The sequence below is a fragment of the Neltuma alba genome, unplaced genomic scaffold (genome assembly GCF_004799145.2).
Source record: "Neltuma alba isolate B1F8T4 unplaced genomic scaffold, ASM479914v2 tig00010746_pilon, whole genome shotgun sequence".
Classification (NCBI taxonomy): Eukaryota; Viridiplantae; Streptophyta; class Magnoliopsida; order Fabales; family Fabaceae; genus Neltuma; species Neltuma alba.
Window position 1 is genome coordinate 60714 of NW_021635573.1, and position 15762 is coordinate 76475.

General features: G+C 36.4%; 3 protein-coding genes across 3 annotated transcripts; 1 reads left to right on the forward strand and 2 right to left on the reverse strand.

The window, feature by feature from the left end:
- On the forward strand, window positions 1-9938 carry LOC114758718 (probable leucine-rich repeat receptor-like protein kinase At1g35710). The gene is made up of 11 exons (XM_028947811.1): window positions 1-334; window positions 455-602; window positions 727-798; window positions 1345-1416; window positions 1690-1761; window positions 1857-2000; window positions 2114-2194; window positions 2302-2373; window positions 2561-2632; window positions 3923-3994; window positions 9570-9938. The coding sequence occupies exons 1-11, from the start codon at window positions 241-243 to the stop codon at window positions 9658-9660; spliced, it is 990 nt and encodes a 329-aa protein (XP_028803644.1). The 5' UTR covers window positions 1-240; the 3' UTR covers window positions 9661-9938.
- A 1920-nt stretch (window positions 9939-11858) lies between these two features.
- On the reverse strand, window positions 11859-14087 carry LOC114758731 (pentatricopeptide repeat-containing protein At5g66520-like). The gene is made up of 2 exons (XM_028947825.1): window positions 14004-14087; window positions 11859-13733 (listed from the first exon to the last, which is right to left on the reverse strand). The coding sequence occupies exon 2, from the start codon at window positions 13661-13663 to the stop codon at window positions 12005-12007; it is 1659 nt and encodes a 552-aa protein (XP_028803658.1). The 5' UTR covers window positions 13664-13733; window positions 14004-14087; the 3' UTR covers window positions 11859-12004.
- Window positions 14056-14526, reverse strand: LOC114758735 (uncharacterized). The gene has a single exon (XM_028947829.1). The coding sequence runs from the start codon at window positions 14524-14526 to the stop codon at window positions 14056-14058; it is 471 nt and encodes a 156-aa protein (XP_028803662.1).
- Window positions 14527-15762: the final 1236 nt, after the last annotated feature.

Here is a 15762-nt window from a genome sequence, read left to right on the forward strand (position 1 = left end):
TTCGCTGGAGCTCCACTTCCATTAATCAATCAGCAATAATTTCCAGTGCTTTTCCTCCTTCAAACTGCCAAATTACCGAATCCAAAATGTCTGAGGCAGTGAGTTTTCTCTCCTGAGACCGGAGAGCTACACAGAAAAAGGAGACATCTTAGCTATAATTCTTGAGATCCACTAGGACCGCCTATTTGCGAGTCCTTTTGAGAGTGGTTGAGGGACAAGGATCTCTGGGTTGCCCTCAAAATGGCGCGAATACCCTCATCTCTACTTCCTCTGATCCTCATTTTCACTCTATCGATGCTCCACTTTGCACACTGTAAAACCCTTAAGCGTGATGGTAACCCCACGGATCCCGGATCTTCCTTTTCTGTAGTTTTCTCTGATTTGGCTCATGGGGTTTTTATTCATTGCTTAAAGGGTTGGTCTTTGATGGGTTTCTGGTTTTTGCAATTTTCAGTTAAAGCTTTGAATGAGATCAAGGCGTCTCTTGGTTGGAGAGTTGTGTATGCGTGGGTTGGAGATGATCCCTGTGGAGATGGCGATCTGCCTCCCTGGTCTGGGGTCACCTGTTCCACTGTCGGTGATTATCGAGTAGTTACGGAACTGTAAGCATCATCGTACTTCGTGATGAATTTCAAGTTTCCTAGAGGGTTCGATTGACTTAGTAGTTTTATGAATGAATTAAGAAATATGACCTTCGATAATTGAAATTACTTTCTTTATTTGCAGCGAGGTGTATGCTGTGTCTATTGTCGGACCTTTCCCTACTGCTGTAACCAGCTTGCTGGATCTTACACGCCTGTAAGTATCTTTCACTTATTTCAGATCTCAACAAGTCTTTCTAAAGTATGTGTTATTGATATTACTTAGTATCGTGTTCATTGACGGATATGCCACTTGATGTGAAAAGCTATATTTGTTCCGATACTTCCCCGCAATTACAAGATTTTCAGTTGGTCCATAAATTATAAATTTTAATGATGGAAATAAGATTTGTACTGTAAAGTAGCATATTAAAGTATCTTTGCGGTCAATCTTGACCTTATGATGTATGCAGTTCGGGTAATGTTTCTGGTGGATTTTTAACGTGCATGTATAACAGTTATTTAATTCTGATATTGGGTGCACTAATGAAAGATTCCTGCTAATGACGCTTTCTGTGAATGTTTGACTGTTATTTATTTTTAGATTGGTTTGTAAGTGATAAAATCCCAAAAATAAGGTTTACATGCTGAAATGATATTGATACGTTAATCTTCTAATGTTCATGTAATTTTCTAATATATATACTGTGAATTTTTTGCCTATGCCTTCTGTGACCTTACGGAATACACATAATCATGGCAGGGATTTTCATAACAACAAGTTGACAGGACCTATTCCTCCTCAAATTGGACGACTGAAGCGGCTTAAAATATTGTAAAATTATCTGATCCTTCCTCGATTTTGATTACTCACTTCATTTTGTTGTGATACTTCAACTTTTTACATCAGGCATAAGAATGTCTCGCTTTATTGTATATAAATTGTCATTTCTGCTTATAAAGTAGGATCAGAATGACTTATGTGTTACTAACCGTTGCTCTTTCATGGAGAGCATTCCTTTTTTTTTTTTTTTAACAGTGCTTTTGAACAAGCAATAATTAATGTTTGAATTGAATTGGCTCATGGCTGATTTTTATTTCATTCCAGAAATTTGAGGTGGAACAAACTACAGGATGCAATTCCTCCAGAGATTGGTGAGCTTAAGAGTCTGACACATCTGTGAGTAACCTGATCTTACTGGTTACTTTCTTTCTTTGTTTTTTGGGCATTATTTTGTTTATATCTTACAAATATGAATTTGTATCTTTTTGCAGATACTTGAGCTTTAATAATTTCAAGGGAGAAATCCCCAGGGAACTAGCTAATCTTCCTGAGCTTCGCTACCTTTATCTTCATGAAAATCGTCTTAGTGGAAGAATCCCTCCTGAATTGGGCACCCTACAAAATCTTCGGCACCTGTAATATTCAAATTTTATATGGGTCACTTGCTGCAGTTTTTATTTATTTATTATTTATTTATTTTTTATTTTTGAACTCAATGCGACTCTCGGTTATGATTCTGTGTTGATAGGGATGTTGGGAACAATCATTTGGTGGGTACCATAAGGGAACTTATCCGCATTGAAGGTTGCTTTCCAGCACTTCGGAATCTGTAAGTTATTTCTAGCTTGTGTGTCATAAATGATTTTCATTCTAATGTTTCCTTGTCTTCTGTAAGACGCTCTGTCTAAATCCTTTCCACTTTTGCTTTGTACATAGATACTTGAACAATAACTATTTCACTGGAGGAGTCCCTGCACAACTTGCTAACTTGACCAATCTTGAAATCCTGTGAGTCTTGCCTTTGCTTCCTTCCCTTTCATATTTCTTTGCTTTTTCTCCTTTTCCCACGACCTGTACCTTACATTTTTGAAGTTTTTGCTTTTCTTGCTCCTGTAAGCTTAATGCTGCCATCTAATTGTTTGGCACACTCCTTGGAAATTTTCCCTAAAATGTTTTTGATTGGTTGTTGAGACAGGTTCCTATCCCACAACAAAATGTCAGGAGTTATACCATCAAGCCTTGCTCATATCCCCAAATTGACTTACTTGTAAGTTTGTTTTCTGACTTGATAAGTCATAATTCCATTTTTAAACTATACTGGACTGTTTTTCAGTAGAATAGTGGTTAATTAAGAGTCTGGATTGCTACTATCGGGCTTTGATGAAACACAATTATTTACTGTCTCCTTGTACCTATCTTAATTTTTATCTTGCTGTTATTTATTTATAGAGGAGCAGTTTCTTTAGCTTATAAAGTATTGATAGAGACCAAGATAAAACAGTAGACAAACAATGCCGAAACTGATATTAATCACACAAAAAACTGGGTTCAATACAATATATAACTAACACAGCTCACACAGGAAACAACAAAGAACATTCAACTCACCAATACACTAAATACACACTGAAATACAAAGAAAATGATGAAGAAAGACTCTTCCTCCACCCCTAACCTGGCATTCGAGAGGCCAGCACTCTCCTCACCAAACTCAGTTCACAAAAAAATAAGTCCACCCTTCTCTCAGATACCTCCACGGCTAATATAAGCCCCAAAAGTGAGTCACACAATCCCCAATACAACCTTTTCCTAAGTCAGGCCTATAGCCACCCTAAAGTAACTCATATGCTCAATATTCTTTCTCCAAACAGAAAGAAGCTTGAGGTCAAGGCCCTATACAGCAGAAAGTAATTTTCCTTTTTCATGATTTTGCAAGTTCTACTTTTATACGGTTGACAAATAAAAGAAATTCTATCAAGTATCTTTTTAAGCATGGGAGTGGTCAAGTAATATAATACTCCTCTAGTCCTTAATATAGGACTTAATTGGAGAGTTAATGTTGGTCCTATATAAGGTATAAATTACATGTTTATCAATTTTTTCTCAAATTAACCTGTTGATATTTTCTTAATAATAATCTAACGGGAGAGGGATAGGGTGTTCTTAAAAAAAAAAAAAAAAACATATTATGTTAACTAATTTTACTAACATCCTTAATCCACTCAAATTAGTTAATTAGGTCTTATATTAAGGGATCAGAGAAGTATTAGTTTGCTGAGATTTTAAGGGCTTTAAGAGATGTCAAATAGAATCTGATGCAAGTTTCAACCTAATCTTTATGGTCTTGAGACTTGTACAGCCTGATCTAATGAACTATGGTTTGTGCTATTATGAGCTCCAGTCTGCTGTTACTTTTAGCCCTACTCTAGCTTCTTTTTCATGTGAATAGTAGAGATGGGCTTTTGCTACCTTCTCCTCTTAATCTAAGAAAATGTTCTTATATATGCTCAAGAAATTGTCAATGTTAACATTCTTTCCCGTAATAATTGTTTCTCAGGTACTTGGATCACAACCAGTTTTCTGGGAGAATTCCTGATGCCTTCTACAAGCATCCATTCTTGAAAGAATTGTGAGCTCCTAACGCTGTAATTTTTTTTTTTTTTTTGGTTTCTTTGAGACGAGAGAGTAATAGGTTTAATCAGTATATTATTTCTGAAGAGGCAAAGTACATTATATAACTTGCTAAGATACCTAAATCTAGGATAAATGACTAAATCAAGGAGATCTATCCTAATCTATCTGATAAATCTAATCAGATTGAAATACAAAGAATGGACTTAATAAATAAATAAAACACTGCTTATTGGGCTTGGGCTTTGTCTTCCAACACTCCCCCTCAAGCTGGTGAATAGATGTCAATCATTCCCAGCTTGCTCCTTAGTCCTTCAAATGAGTCTCTGGGCAATGGTTTAGTAAACAAATCTGCCACTTGATTTTTGGTTCGGATGTAAGATAAGTCAATGATACCACCTTCAATCTTTTCTCTTATGAAGTGTCTGTCAATTTCAACATGCTTTGTCCTGTCATGATGCACAGGATTTAGGGCCATTTCCATGGCTGATTTACTATCACACCAAAGTTTTATTGGCCCAGTATGCATTATTCTAAGTTCTTTTAGAACTCTAATTATCCAGATTCCTTCACAGACCCCAAGGGCTAGTGCCCTTAGTTCTGCTTCGGCACTGCTTCTGGAAACCACTGGTTGCTTCTTACTTCTCCAGGTAACCAGATTTCCCCATAAGTAAGTGATGTATAAATCTCTATTCCTCTAGCTTCTCCTTTCCTGAAGAATAATCCCTTTCCTGGATTCATCTTCAAATATTTCAGAATTCTATATACCGCTTCCATATGTTGTTCTTGCGGTTGATTCATAAACTGACTTACAACTCCCACGGCGTAGCTTATATCTGGTCTTGTATGAGCCAGATAGATGAGTTTTCCTACCAATAGTTGGTATCTTCCGGTGTTGACCGGTATCCCATCCTTCTTGTATTCTAGATTGCAGTCAGTTTCCATGGGGGTTCCTGCAGGTTTGGCTCCAAGCATACCAGTTTCTTGCAACAAATCCAATGTATATTTTCTCTGAGAGACATTTATTCCTTGTTTGGTTCTACTAATTTCCATCCCAAGGAAATACCTCATCTGTCCCAGATCTTTCATCTCGAACTCAGCTGCCAATGATCTCTTTAACCTTCTTACGGCACCTTCATCATTTCCTGTAATCACAATATCGTCTACATACACTATCAGGATGGTTATTAGATCACCAACATGCTTTATGAAGAGTGTGTGATCTGAGTGCCCTTGTGAGTATCCCATTTTTTTCATGGTCATTGAGAATCTTTCGAACCAAGCTCTAGGGGATTGTTTCAACCCATATAATGATTTCTGGAGTTTACAAACCTTTGAGCAATTTGTTGAATTCTTCAAGCCAGCAGGTATCTCCATATATACTTCTTCCTTAAGATCCCCATTCAGAAAAGCATTTTTCACATCTAGCTGGTAAAGTGGCCAGTCTAGATTGGCTGCTACTGATAAAAGAACCTTAATGGTGTTGAGCTTAGCTACCGGGGCAAAGGTTTCTTGATAGTCAACCCCATATGTTTGTGTATATCCTCGAGCTACAAGTCTTGCTTTATATTTGTTTATGCTTCCATCTGGATTGTACTTGATTGTGAAAACCCACCGACACCCCACGGTCTTCTTTCCTGTGGGTAAATCTGTAATTTCCCATGTTTCATTCTGTTTCAATGCTTCCAACTCTTCATTGATAGCATGTTTCCAGTTAGAGTTACCAATAGCCTCTTGAAACGTCTTAGGTACTCTCTCACTGGATAAGTTTGCTACAAAAGTCTGCATTCTAGAAGATAATTTATCATAGGAAACAAATCGACTGATGGGATGCTGAGTACAGGATCTTACCCCTTTTCTGAGAGCAATTGGCCACCCAAGTTCTTCAGGATCTAACATTGAATTGGAGTTTTGGTTATGCCTCGGAATGTAAGAGACTCTATTATTTTGCTGCTCTTCTGCGAGTTGTTCTTCTTCAACATCAGTTTCAATACTACCTTCCTGGTCCATCCCTGTATTCACCTCAACACTATTTTCCAGATGGCTGTGATTTTGTTGAGTAGAGGAAGCTTGTGGGTTTGGATCTTCAGGTTCAGGTTGAATAGAGGAAGCTAGATTATCAGAAGCTTGTGGGTTTGGTTCAGGGATGTCTAGGATTGTTTGAGTAGGGACATTCAAAGTTAGCCATTCTTCAGTATCATAATTCTCCCCCTGAATGGGTAACTTGGGATAGTATGCATCTTCTTCGGAAAATACGGCATCCTTAGTAACATAAACTCTTCTGGTTGTGGGACAATAACACTTATAACCTTTCTGGGTAGGAGAATACCCAAGAAAGATACATTTTAAAGCTCTTGGTTCAAGTTTGTTGCTCTCATCTTGATGTATATATACTACACATCCAAATACTTTCAAGGGAATGTCTGAGACTAGGGGTGAATCTGGGTAGGTTTCAAGAAGTTTTTGAATGGGGGTTTGATAGTTGAGTACTTTTGTGGGCATTCTATTGATTAGGTAGGCTGATGTGAGAACAGCTTCTCCCCAAAATAGGTTTGGAACATTCCTGGCAATCATAATGGCTCGGGTGACTTCTAGGAGATGTCGGTTTTTTTCGTTCAGCTACCCCATTTTGTTGCGGGGTGTATGCACACGAGGTTTGGTGGTGGATTCCTTGCTGGTCAAGAAATTCCTTTAAGGTTGTGCTGAGGTACTCTCTGGCATTGTCACTTCTTAATATCTTGATTGTCCCTTGGAATTGAGTTTTCACAAATGTGTGGAAACTTCTAAAAATGCTAAAAATTTCCGATCTTTCTTTCATCAAGTATACCCAAGTTACTCGAGTATGGTCATCAATAAAGGTCACAAACCACCTAGCGTTAGAGGTTGATTTAACTCTTGCAGGTCCCCAAATATCACTATGTATTAAGGTAAAGGGTGCGGTTGGCTTTGTAAGGTTGTTTGGGATAAGAAGTTCTAGTTTGTTTTGCAAACTGGCAAGTTTCACAAAGAAAAGGAACTGAACTTTTATTCAATAAATCTGGAAATAAGTGTTTCATATAGTCAACACTGGGATGGCCTATCCTAGAGTGCCATAATAATACATCCTTATTTGAAGAATTTGAACTAAACAAAGCCTTGCCCACATGTTTATTGGTGATCCTTGAGCCTTCAAGATAATAGAGTCCGTCCCATTCTTTAGCAATGCCAATCCTCCTCCTCGTTGTCAAATCCTGAAAAACACACCCGGTATCATCAAAAAACACTCGACAGTGATGATTTTTAGTTATTTTACTCACTGATAGTAAATTACATGCAAGTGCTGGGACAAATAGAACATTTTGTAATTCAAAGTTATCAGAAATCTTGACAGTTCCAATACCACAAACTTTGGAGAAGATTCCATTAGCAACTTTCACTTTAAGGTTCTCATCACGACAATACTTTATAATTCTGAACAAAACTTTATTACCCGTCATATGATCTGTAGCTCCCGAGTCAACAATCCAAGTGTTATCACGGGTTATTAAGGCATTTAGGGCTATAATAGAATTACCTGACTTCACCAGATTTGCTTTAGGGGTAGAGGTAGAGTTATTATGCTTCTCAAGAATTCGTCTGAGTACTTGTAGTTCTTCTCGGCTAAGAGTTTCTCCATTCTCCTCATTCTCGTTGGTCACCACAGCATACCCCCTATTCTCCGGTCTTCGTTTTTGTTTCAGATTTGCTGGTTTGCCGTGTAATTTCCAGCATATATCCCTAGTATGACCATTTTTGTTGCAATGGTCACACCATCCTTTGGAGTTCTTCTTTCCTCTCTGATCTGATCCATTGTTACCATGTACTGCTAGCGCTGAACTCTCAGAGGGTGCAGATACACTTTGGGTGAGTCGTTTTCTGCTTTCTTCACATCTGACCATATTGAAAGCTTCGAACAGCGATGGCAGTGGTTTCATTCCCATAATTCTTCCCCTTACGTCATCAAACATGTCAATGAGACCAAGTAAAAACTCATAGGTTCGTTCTTTTTCAACCAGTTCCCTATATAGTTGGGCATCACTGCTGCACTTCCATTCATGGACATCAAACATGTCCAACTGCTGCCACAAGCGTGTGAGAGCAGTATAATATTGTGTTACTGTCATGCTTCCTTGTTTCATCTCTCTCTGTGCCTTTTTTATTTGAAACAGAGCAGCAGTATTCTCCATAGCTGAGTATGTTCTTTTGGCCGCATCCCATATCTCCTTTGCCGTCTTAGCAAGCAGATAGCCTTCACTAATGTCTACTGTCATGGAGTTACATAACCAGGTCATCACCAGATTATTTTCAGCAAACCAAGTATCATACTTTGAGTCATCAGGACTCGGTTGTGGGGCCTCCCCAGTTATGTATTTTTCTTTTCTTCTGCCTCGTAAGTACATCAGGACACTTTGAGACCACTGTAAATAATTACTTCCATTTAACTTGTGAGCGACCACCATCTGAGGAGTCTCGGTGGTCAATCCAGATTCTATTCCCATTAAAGGAGAAGAACCCGTGCCTGATGTAGAAGAAGAAGATGATGGTGCTGTACCTGCTGTAAACGCTGATGAAGGACGCCTCATTGTGCCAAACAGAGGTGGAAATTCTCCAGATTCCATCTCGTTTACGTCGGATTCACTAGGTAGCACGAATATGATCGTGCCTTTGTGCAACTCGGTCAGTCGGGTTCACGTCGGGTTCACGTCGGGTTCACCGGGCAGCACGGATATGAAGACCCGATCTCAGTCGCTCACTCAAATGCGATCAGATTTCTCGGTTGTTGACGTTCGCTAATTCAGACGCGATCACTGGGTCTTCAGTCGCTCAACCCAGACGTGCTCACTCGGTCTTCAGACGCGATCACTGATTACTGGGTCTTCAGTCGCTCACCTCAGTCGTGCTCCCTCGGTCTTCAGTCGCCGACTACAAATGCCTCTGTCGTCGGCCTTCCTGCGACCAGATTGCCTGGTCCTAGTCGCGAACAAGGATGCGACTTTCACTCTCCCTCTGACTGGTCCTAGTCGCGGTCAAAGCCACGACTTTCACTCTCTCTCTTGGTCTCTCGCTCTGATACCATGAGACGAGAGAGTAATAGGTTTAATCAGTATATTATTTCTGAAGAGGCAAAGTACATTATATAACTTGCTAAGATACCTAAATCTAGGATAAATGACTAAATCAAGGAGATCTATCCTAATCTATCTAATAAATCTAATCAGATTGAAATACAAAGAATGGACTTAATAAATAAATAAAACACTGCTTATTGGGCTTGGGCTTTGTCTTCCAACACTTTTGTTTTTGTTTTTTTTGTTTACCTGATATGCTATCATAGTTGGAGAAATGGGAAATTGTTAAGTAGATGTGATACACCAAAAGGAGGGAAGAAAAGTGATGGATTGAACCCAACTAACCAATTATGGATAGACATGCACAAGCATACTGAAAAGGGTTTCTCTAATCTTGAATTTGTTATGGAAAGTGCTGCCTAAGAAATCCTCAGAGGACGATCCATTATCTGTTATACTTTGAACTGAGTAATGTTTTCTTCACAGGTATATTGAAGGAAATGCATTCCGACCCAGTGTGAACCCCATTGGTGTGCACAAAGTCCTTGAAGTTTCTGATGCTGAATTCCTTGTTTGATGAACACGATGCATCATATTCTTTTGATTTTCTTCCCTGGAAGGTTGCTTGTATAATTACTGAAACAATTAATCATCTGATAATCTCAGTGAAATAGTAAAATAGGTTATTCAATTTTGGTCTGATCTGTATCTTCTTCATTGCATATTTATTTTTTATGTGGGCAAACATTTCATGTCACTAAGAAGTTGAATGTACATGAGATGGATTCGATGTTGAAGTTCAGAATGTATTCAATAATTTTAGACAAAAATGGTATAGAGGAATGGAATTGGAAACTGAAACCGTCAAGCATCGAACCCTTGTGCTTGCAAGAGAAAATAAAGGGTCTAAATTTTGGGTAGATTTCAATTTGACAGCGAAATTGGTTAATTGGAAAAGTCGGTAACCTAGTTCTTAAATTGATGATTCTTAAAGAAATCCACGTGCGGTGCTGCGTTGGTAGCCAATTTTTGGCAGATAGGACTGAGTTATAAATGCAAGGGTAATAATGTAAAAAGTTAATAGATAAAGGTGAGAAGCTGTGTGGTTTTGAACTTTTTATGTAAACACTAAATTATAAATTATAAGTGAGTTAAAAATTAAAAAGTTAAAAAATTATTTTATTTTTAGTTTGTCATATACTACTCTTTGGTTTTGTTTATATGATGTTTTTAATATGTTTTGCAAGAATCTAAAAAAGCCTTAAATTATATTAACTTTTCATTAAAATATAATAATTTTCTAATTTTACCTCTTTTTAATCTATACATGTTAAAAAAATAATAATTATCTATACTATAATAAATAAATGACAAAATATTATATTCCTAGAAATTTAGGTTTAATTATACAAAATTTTTCTAAACTTTGGGACGGTTGCATATAACCTTTCTTACATTTCAAAGTTTAAATTCAAACCCTTGATCTCTTACTTTTTTATTTATGGACTCTTTGCTGCTAAGTCACTGTTGTGTTTTTAACAGAATTTGTCACGTTAGATCATCATAAAACACCTCGCATCCTACGAGGCATCTTACAGAGCATCTTATCTAAGTTAATTTTATGAAACTTTCTTGAACTTTAAGCTAATTGCACATAACACTGCTGACATTTATACCCGGAAAAAAAAAAAAAATCCCTTGACATTTTAAGACCGAACCCCCTTCAATTACCCTTTTTTCCTATTTAATGCTTATCGGAACCATCTGATTACTTTCACGTTAACATTTTTTTACAATATTATGGTCTTATTTTACAATTTTAATAAATTTATCAAGATTTTGACAATCATTGATTAATTAAAATATCAATTATTGTGTGACAAAAAATAGAAGAAAATTTTTATTTAAAAGATTATGTTGATAAAAAAATATAAGAATAAAAATGAGTAAATGATAAAATGACCTTTTAATCCTTATATAAAAATGATATAATTATTATAAAATGATTATATTAAATAGTATGCCATGTAAGATGCCATGTAAAATGTGAGGTGCTTTATAGTGATCTAACATGACAAATTTCGTTTAAAAAATAACAGTAAATTAGCCACAAAGTATCCATAATAAAAAAAATGAAAGCTAAGGGGGTTAAATTTAAAATTTAAAATGTCAGCAATGTTATATGCAACTAACTTATAGTTTAGGAGGTTTTGTATAATTTAGCCAAAAATTTAATAAGGTGACTTATAAATATAATCAATAAAATTTTTTTGGGCCTTATAAATAAAACAAAATGAGTACAATTAAATGTATATATATAAACATATCAAAGTCGAATTCAAACCCAAGGCTCCATCCTAGCATGGCAGGTGGTGATGCTGCTGGGACAACTAGCTGTGAACTGTTATTTCTTTTGTTTGGATTATTAATATCAAGGTTAAGATTATTAAAAATTAAAATTTGGTGAAATAATACGGATAAACTTGTATTAAAAATTAAAACTTTATGAAATAATTCGGAGCATTCATACGCTTTCTAAGAATTGGAGAAAAATGGAAAAGGAAAATTTCAATTGAAGCCTAGATAATGTTCTTACCATTAGTAATTTGAAAACAATAATAATAAGATGTAAGTATAAAGATGAGATATATACTTCACTCGCAATTTTAATTTTTGTGGTTGTCATTCTGCCCATGAAAGCATATACATACATGTATATATATAGCACGTACCAATATTGCACAAAGATCTTCCAGAGAGCGGGGCTGGCAAAAGATGGCATTGGCTTGGGTGGATAAGAAATGAATTCAATAATTCGTGCAAGCTAAATTAAATATATGCAAGTAGTAAATTCAGAGCAAAACTTGTAATGGACAAGCAATTTAATATGTTAATTTTCCAATTTCGAGCAACTGATCAACCTAATCAAAGTGTAAATGCACTTTCTTCAAAACTCTCTGTATCTCTTCCATTTGTGGGTGTGTTTTCTCACCCGCAATAAACTCATTAACAATCCCATCAATCTCCACTGAGCTGCAACCAGGCGCTTTGTGTACTCCTTTCTTCTTCATTATCTCCCTTACCCTTCTGGCATCACTAGTGTTCCCAGTTGCTGAATATAAATTAGAAAGCATAACATACGCCCCAATGCTATTCTCCAACATTTTTTGGTTGATCTCACTCTGATTTGTATTCGAATTCAGATCCAAGGATGGCCCTGATATCAGTGAGTCAGAAACTGGTCTGTGATTTTCTATCAGAAAGAGTCTTTCAGCTGCGGCTTTGGCCATTTGAGCTTCTCCATGGTTGCAACAAGCACTCAGAAATGCTCTCCAAGCCATTGCTTCTTGTTCAGAGCCATTACTTGAACAATGGCTTATTCTTCTTATCATACCTTTAGCTTCTTCGAACATTCCTGCTCTGCTAAGTAAGTCTACCAGACAACCATAATGTTCAACTTTAGGATCAATGTTGTACATATTAATCATTTTATCCAAAAATTTCAGGCCTTCTTGAGCCATTCCTGCGTAACTACAAGCTGTGAAAACAGCAAGGAATGTTAGGTCATCAGGCTTTATCTTGGCCTTTTCCATATCCGAAAACAATTTAAGGGCATTTTCCCCCTCATCATGCATTGCCATTCCAGAAATCATAGCATTATAGCATATTGTATCTCTCTGCGACATGGATTCAAATATTCTTTTGGATAAGTCCAAATGCCCACACTTGGTATACATGTCTAATAAACTTGTGCTCAAGCGAGTGCTCATTGGCACCCTTGTTTGATTCAAGCATCTATGGATCCAAATGCCGACATCTAAAGCCCCAAGATGAGCACAGGCAGGAAGAATGCTAACAAATATGGATTCATCAGGTGATATGTCAGTATTCTGCATCAAACGAAAAAAGTAAAGACCTTCCTTGAAGCAATTGTTCTGCACATACCCAGAAATCATCGCTCCCCATATTCCCTTATCTTTCTCAAATGCTTCATCAAAGAAAAATCTAGCTGTTTCGACATCACCCACCTTTGCGTATCCTGATATCATCACAGTCCAAGACACAGAACTTAGGCGAGGCATTTCATCAAACACTCGTCGAGCATATCCCATATCTCCACACACACAGTACACTGCCATCAAAGAATTACCCACAAAAAGATCAAACGCAAAACCAAGTTTCAAGCTATGCCCATGAATTGATTGTCCTAGAGGGTAACTTTTCAGGCCTGCACAAGCCTTTAGTGCATAAGGAATGGTGTAATTATCAGGAATTAAGCCATTCCGTAGCATCTCAGTGAACATACTTATGATTCTGGTGTGTTCATTGTGGAGCAGGAAGGTTTTGATGATGGTATTGTAGATGCAAATAGTGGGTTGGTGAATGCGTTCAAAAATTTTCCAGGCGTAGGTGAGGCTGTTGTCATGTGTGTTTGAGGAGAAGAATGCTAGAACTCTGCTTAGAGCAAAGCTATTGTTTTCAAGTCCACAAGCGATTACTTGGGCATGAGCTTGCTTTATGTGCTTCATGTTCTTGCATTTCTCCAAGAGTAAAAGACACCTCTTGCTGCAACTTGACATGGAAATCACTTTCAATTTCTAAATCCCTCAACTTCCCTGTCTGGTTTTCATGGTGGTGCTTGCTGGCACCCTGCAATTTTTTCACAATTCAGATTAGTTTGATTACTGAACTCAAGGTTTGGTTTCTCTTTCCCATCACACTTCTCCTATCATTGCGTTGAAATTGTTTAGTTTTGATCTTGCTTAACCTCCAGAACCAAATAAAAGAAGTCGAGTTGAAATTAGGAGGGAATTTACTTATATTAAACTATCAGTTTCACTCACATACCTGGTGATTACAAATGTAAAACTATATTGAATCGTATTAAATTACGAAAGTGGAAAAGAAAAAAAAAGTTACCGAAGTCTACATGTAGAGTCGAGACGGTGAATTAAAGAAAAATAGAGTAAAATTATTTCCGCTTCATCCGATCCTGGTTTTGCTGTTCGTCGTCGTCGTCGTCGTCGGACGAAGCAGAAGGATCTAGACGCACAGCATCCTTGGCCCACTGAATCAATTTCTCAACTTGATCATCTTCATCTTCATCTTCTTCTTCAGCAGAGGGAAACGCGGGGGTTTGCTTCAATGATGGATTCGAATTAACCTTGAGAGCATCGAATCTGGCGAAGGGATCATCGCCAAGAGCAGGTTTGGATTCCCGATCTTCACTTGCAATTCCCACTGAGGATTGTCTTGATTTGAGGGCTTGGAATCGGCGCTCCAGATCCGCATCGAGAGTCAAGCTTGATGAAGCTGAAGCTGAAACTGAAGATGCAGATGAAGCTATGTGAGAGTCGACAGAGAGCTTTAACAACAATTCGTCCTGAGCTGCTCGTAGAAGCTCTTCTACTTCGTCTCTATTCTTCGTTTCATTGCTCCCCATCCTTCCTCGCCCTCTTTGTTGTAATAAAAATTTTCAATCAAACAATTAACGGATTTGAGAGAGAAAGAGATTTATATATATTTATATATATATATATATATATAGACGCGCGCACACATTTACACACACACACATTTGTATATAACTGTATGCGAAGTTTACTTTTTGTTCTACGAATAAATTGCATTTATACAATTTTCTTTTCATTATATTACTTCTGACTGCATCAATTCTTAATACTAACTCTGATCGTGAATATAAGATCTAGTTGATTAATTTAAGTAGATTAAAAAATTAATTAAATTAGTTATTTATAATAAATAGATATTATCTTTCTTAAAATATCCTTACTAATTAAGTATAACCTCCGATTCTTAATATAAGACTTTGTTTGATTTTTATTTTAGTTTTAAATATAAGATTCTAATCCACTTCGTCTCTCATATTTGCACATTTTTTTTTGAAGTAGTCCTTCTAATAATGATGGCTCTAACCAATACACTTGATTAACAAGGATATTTTAGGAAAGACAATACCTATTTATTACAAATAACTAACTTAACTTCTTTCCTTAATCTATTTAAATTAGTCAACTAGCTCTTATATTTAGAATCAGAGGTAGTATATTGGTTAGAACTACCATTATTACAAGGATTATCTTAAAAAAAAATAGATGACTATGAGAGACAAAATAGATTGAGATCTTATATTTACGACCAAAATAAAAGTCAAACAAGCTTTTATATTAAGGATTAGAGATAGTATAAGATCTAGTTGACTAATTTGAGAGGATTAAGTAGTTAAATTAGTTATTTGCGGTAAATAAATATTATTTTTCTTAAAATACCTTTATTAATTATGTGTGTTTGAATTACCTATTGATATTGACTCATTAATATATGCAATTATTATACGAATTATTTGAACGTAAAATAGATAAATATTGGAAATAAAGTTAGTTAGGTTCTTATATTTGGGATCAAATTAAATATCAAACTAACTCTTATATTAAGGAATGGAGATAGTATATTGTTAATTTTTTTGCCAAATTTTTTGTCATTGAATGAGGAAAATATACAAACTCTAGAAAACCAAATTAAAAGACTCCAAAAAAAGTCACATTGAAAACAAGTTATATACCCAAAGACCTGTAACACAAAATGATGGACTCAAAAAGAAGAACAACTACAAAATAAAAAACTAAGGTCGAAGCAACCTAGCCAGCTCTACTCCTAT

Bases quoted from the DNA above. Each gene is read 5' to 3' on its own strand.
- LOC114758718 (XM_028947811.1), top strand. From the start codon at position 241: ATGGCGCGAATACCCTCATCTCTACTTCCTCTGATCCTCATTTTCACT. The intron at 335-454 runs GTAACCCCACGG...TGCAATTTTCAG, and splicing joins TAAAACCCTTAAGCGTGATG to TTAAAGCTTTGAATGAGATC. The intron at 2,374-2,560 runs GTGAGTCTTGCC...TTGTTGAGACAG, and splicing joins TTGACCAATCTTGAAATCCT to GTTCCTATCCCACAACAAAA.
- LOC114758731 (XM_028947825.1), bottom strand. From the start codon at position 13,663: ATGTCAAGTTGCAGCAAGAGGTGTCTTTTACTCTTGGAGAAATGCAAG.
- LOC114758735 (XM_028947829.1), bottom strand. From the start codon at position 14,526: ATGGGGAGCAATGAAACGAAGAATAGAGACGAAGTAGAAGAGCTTCTA.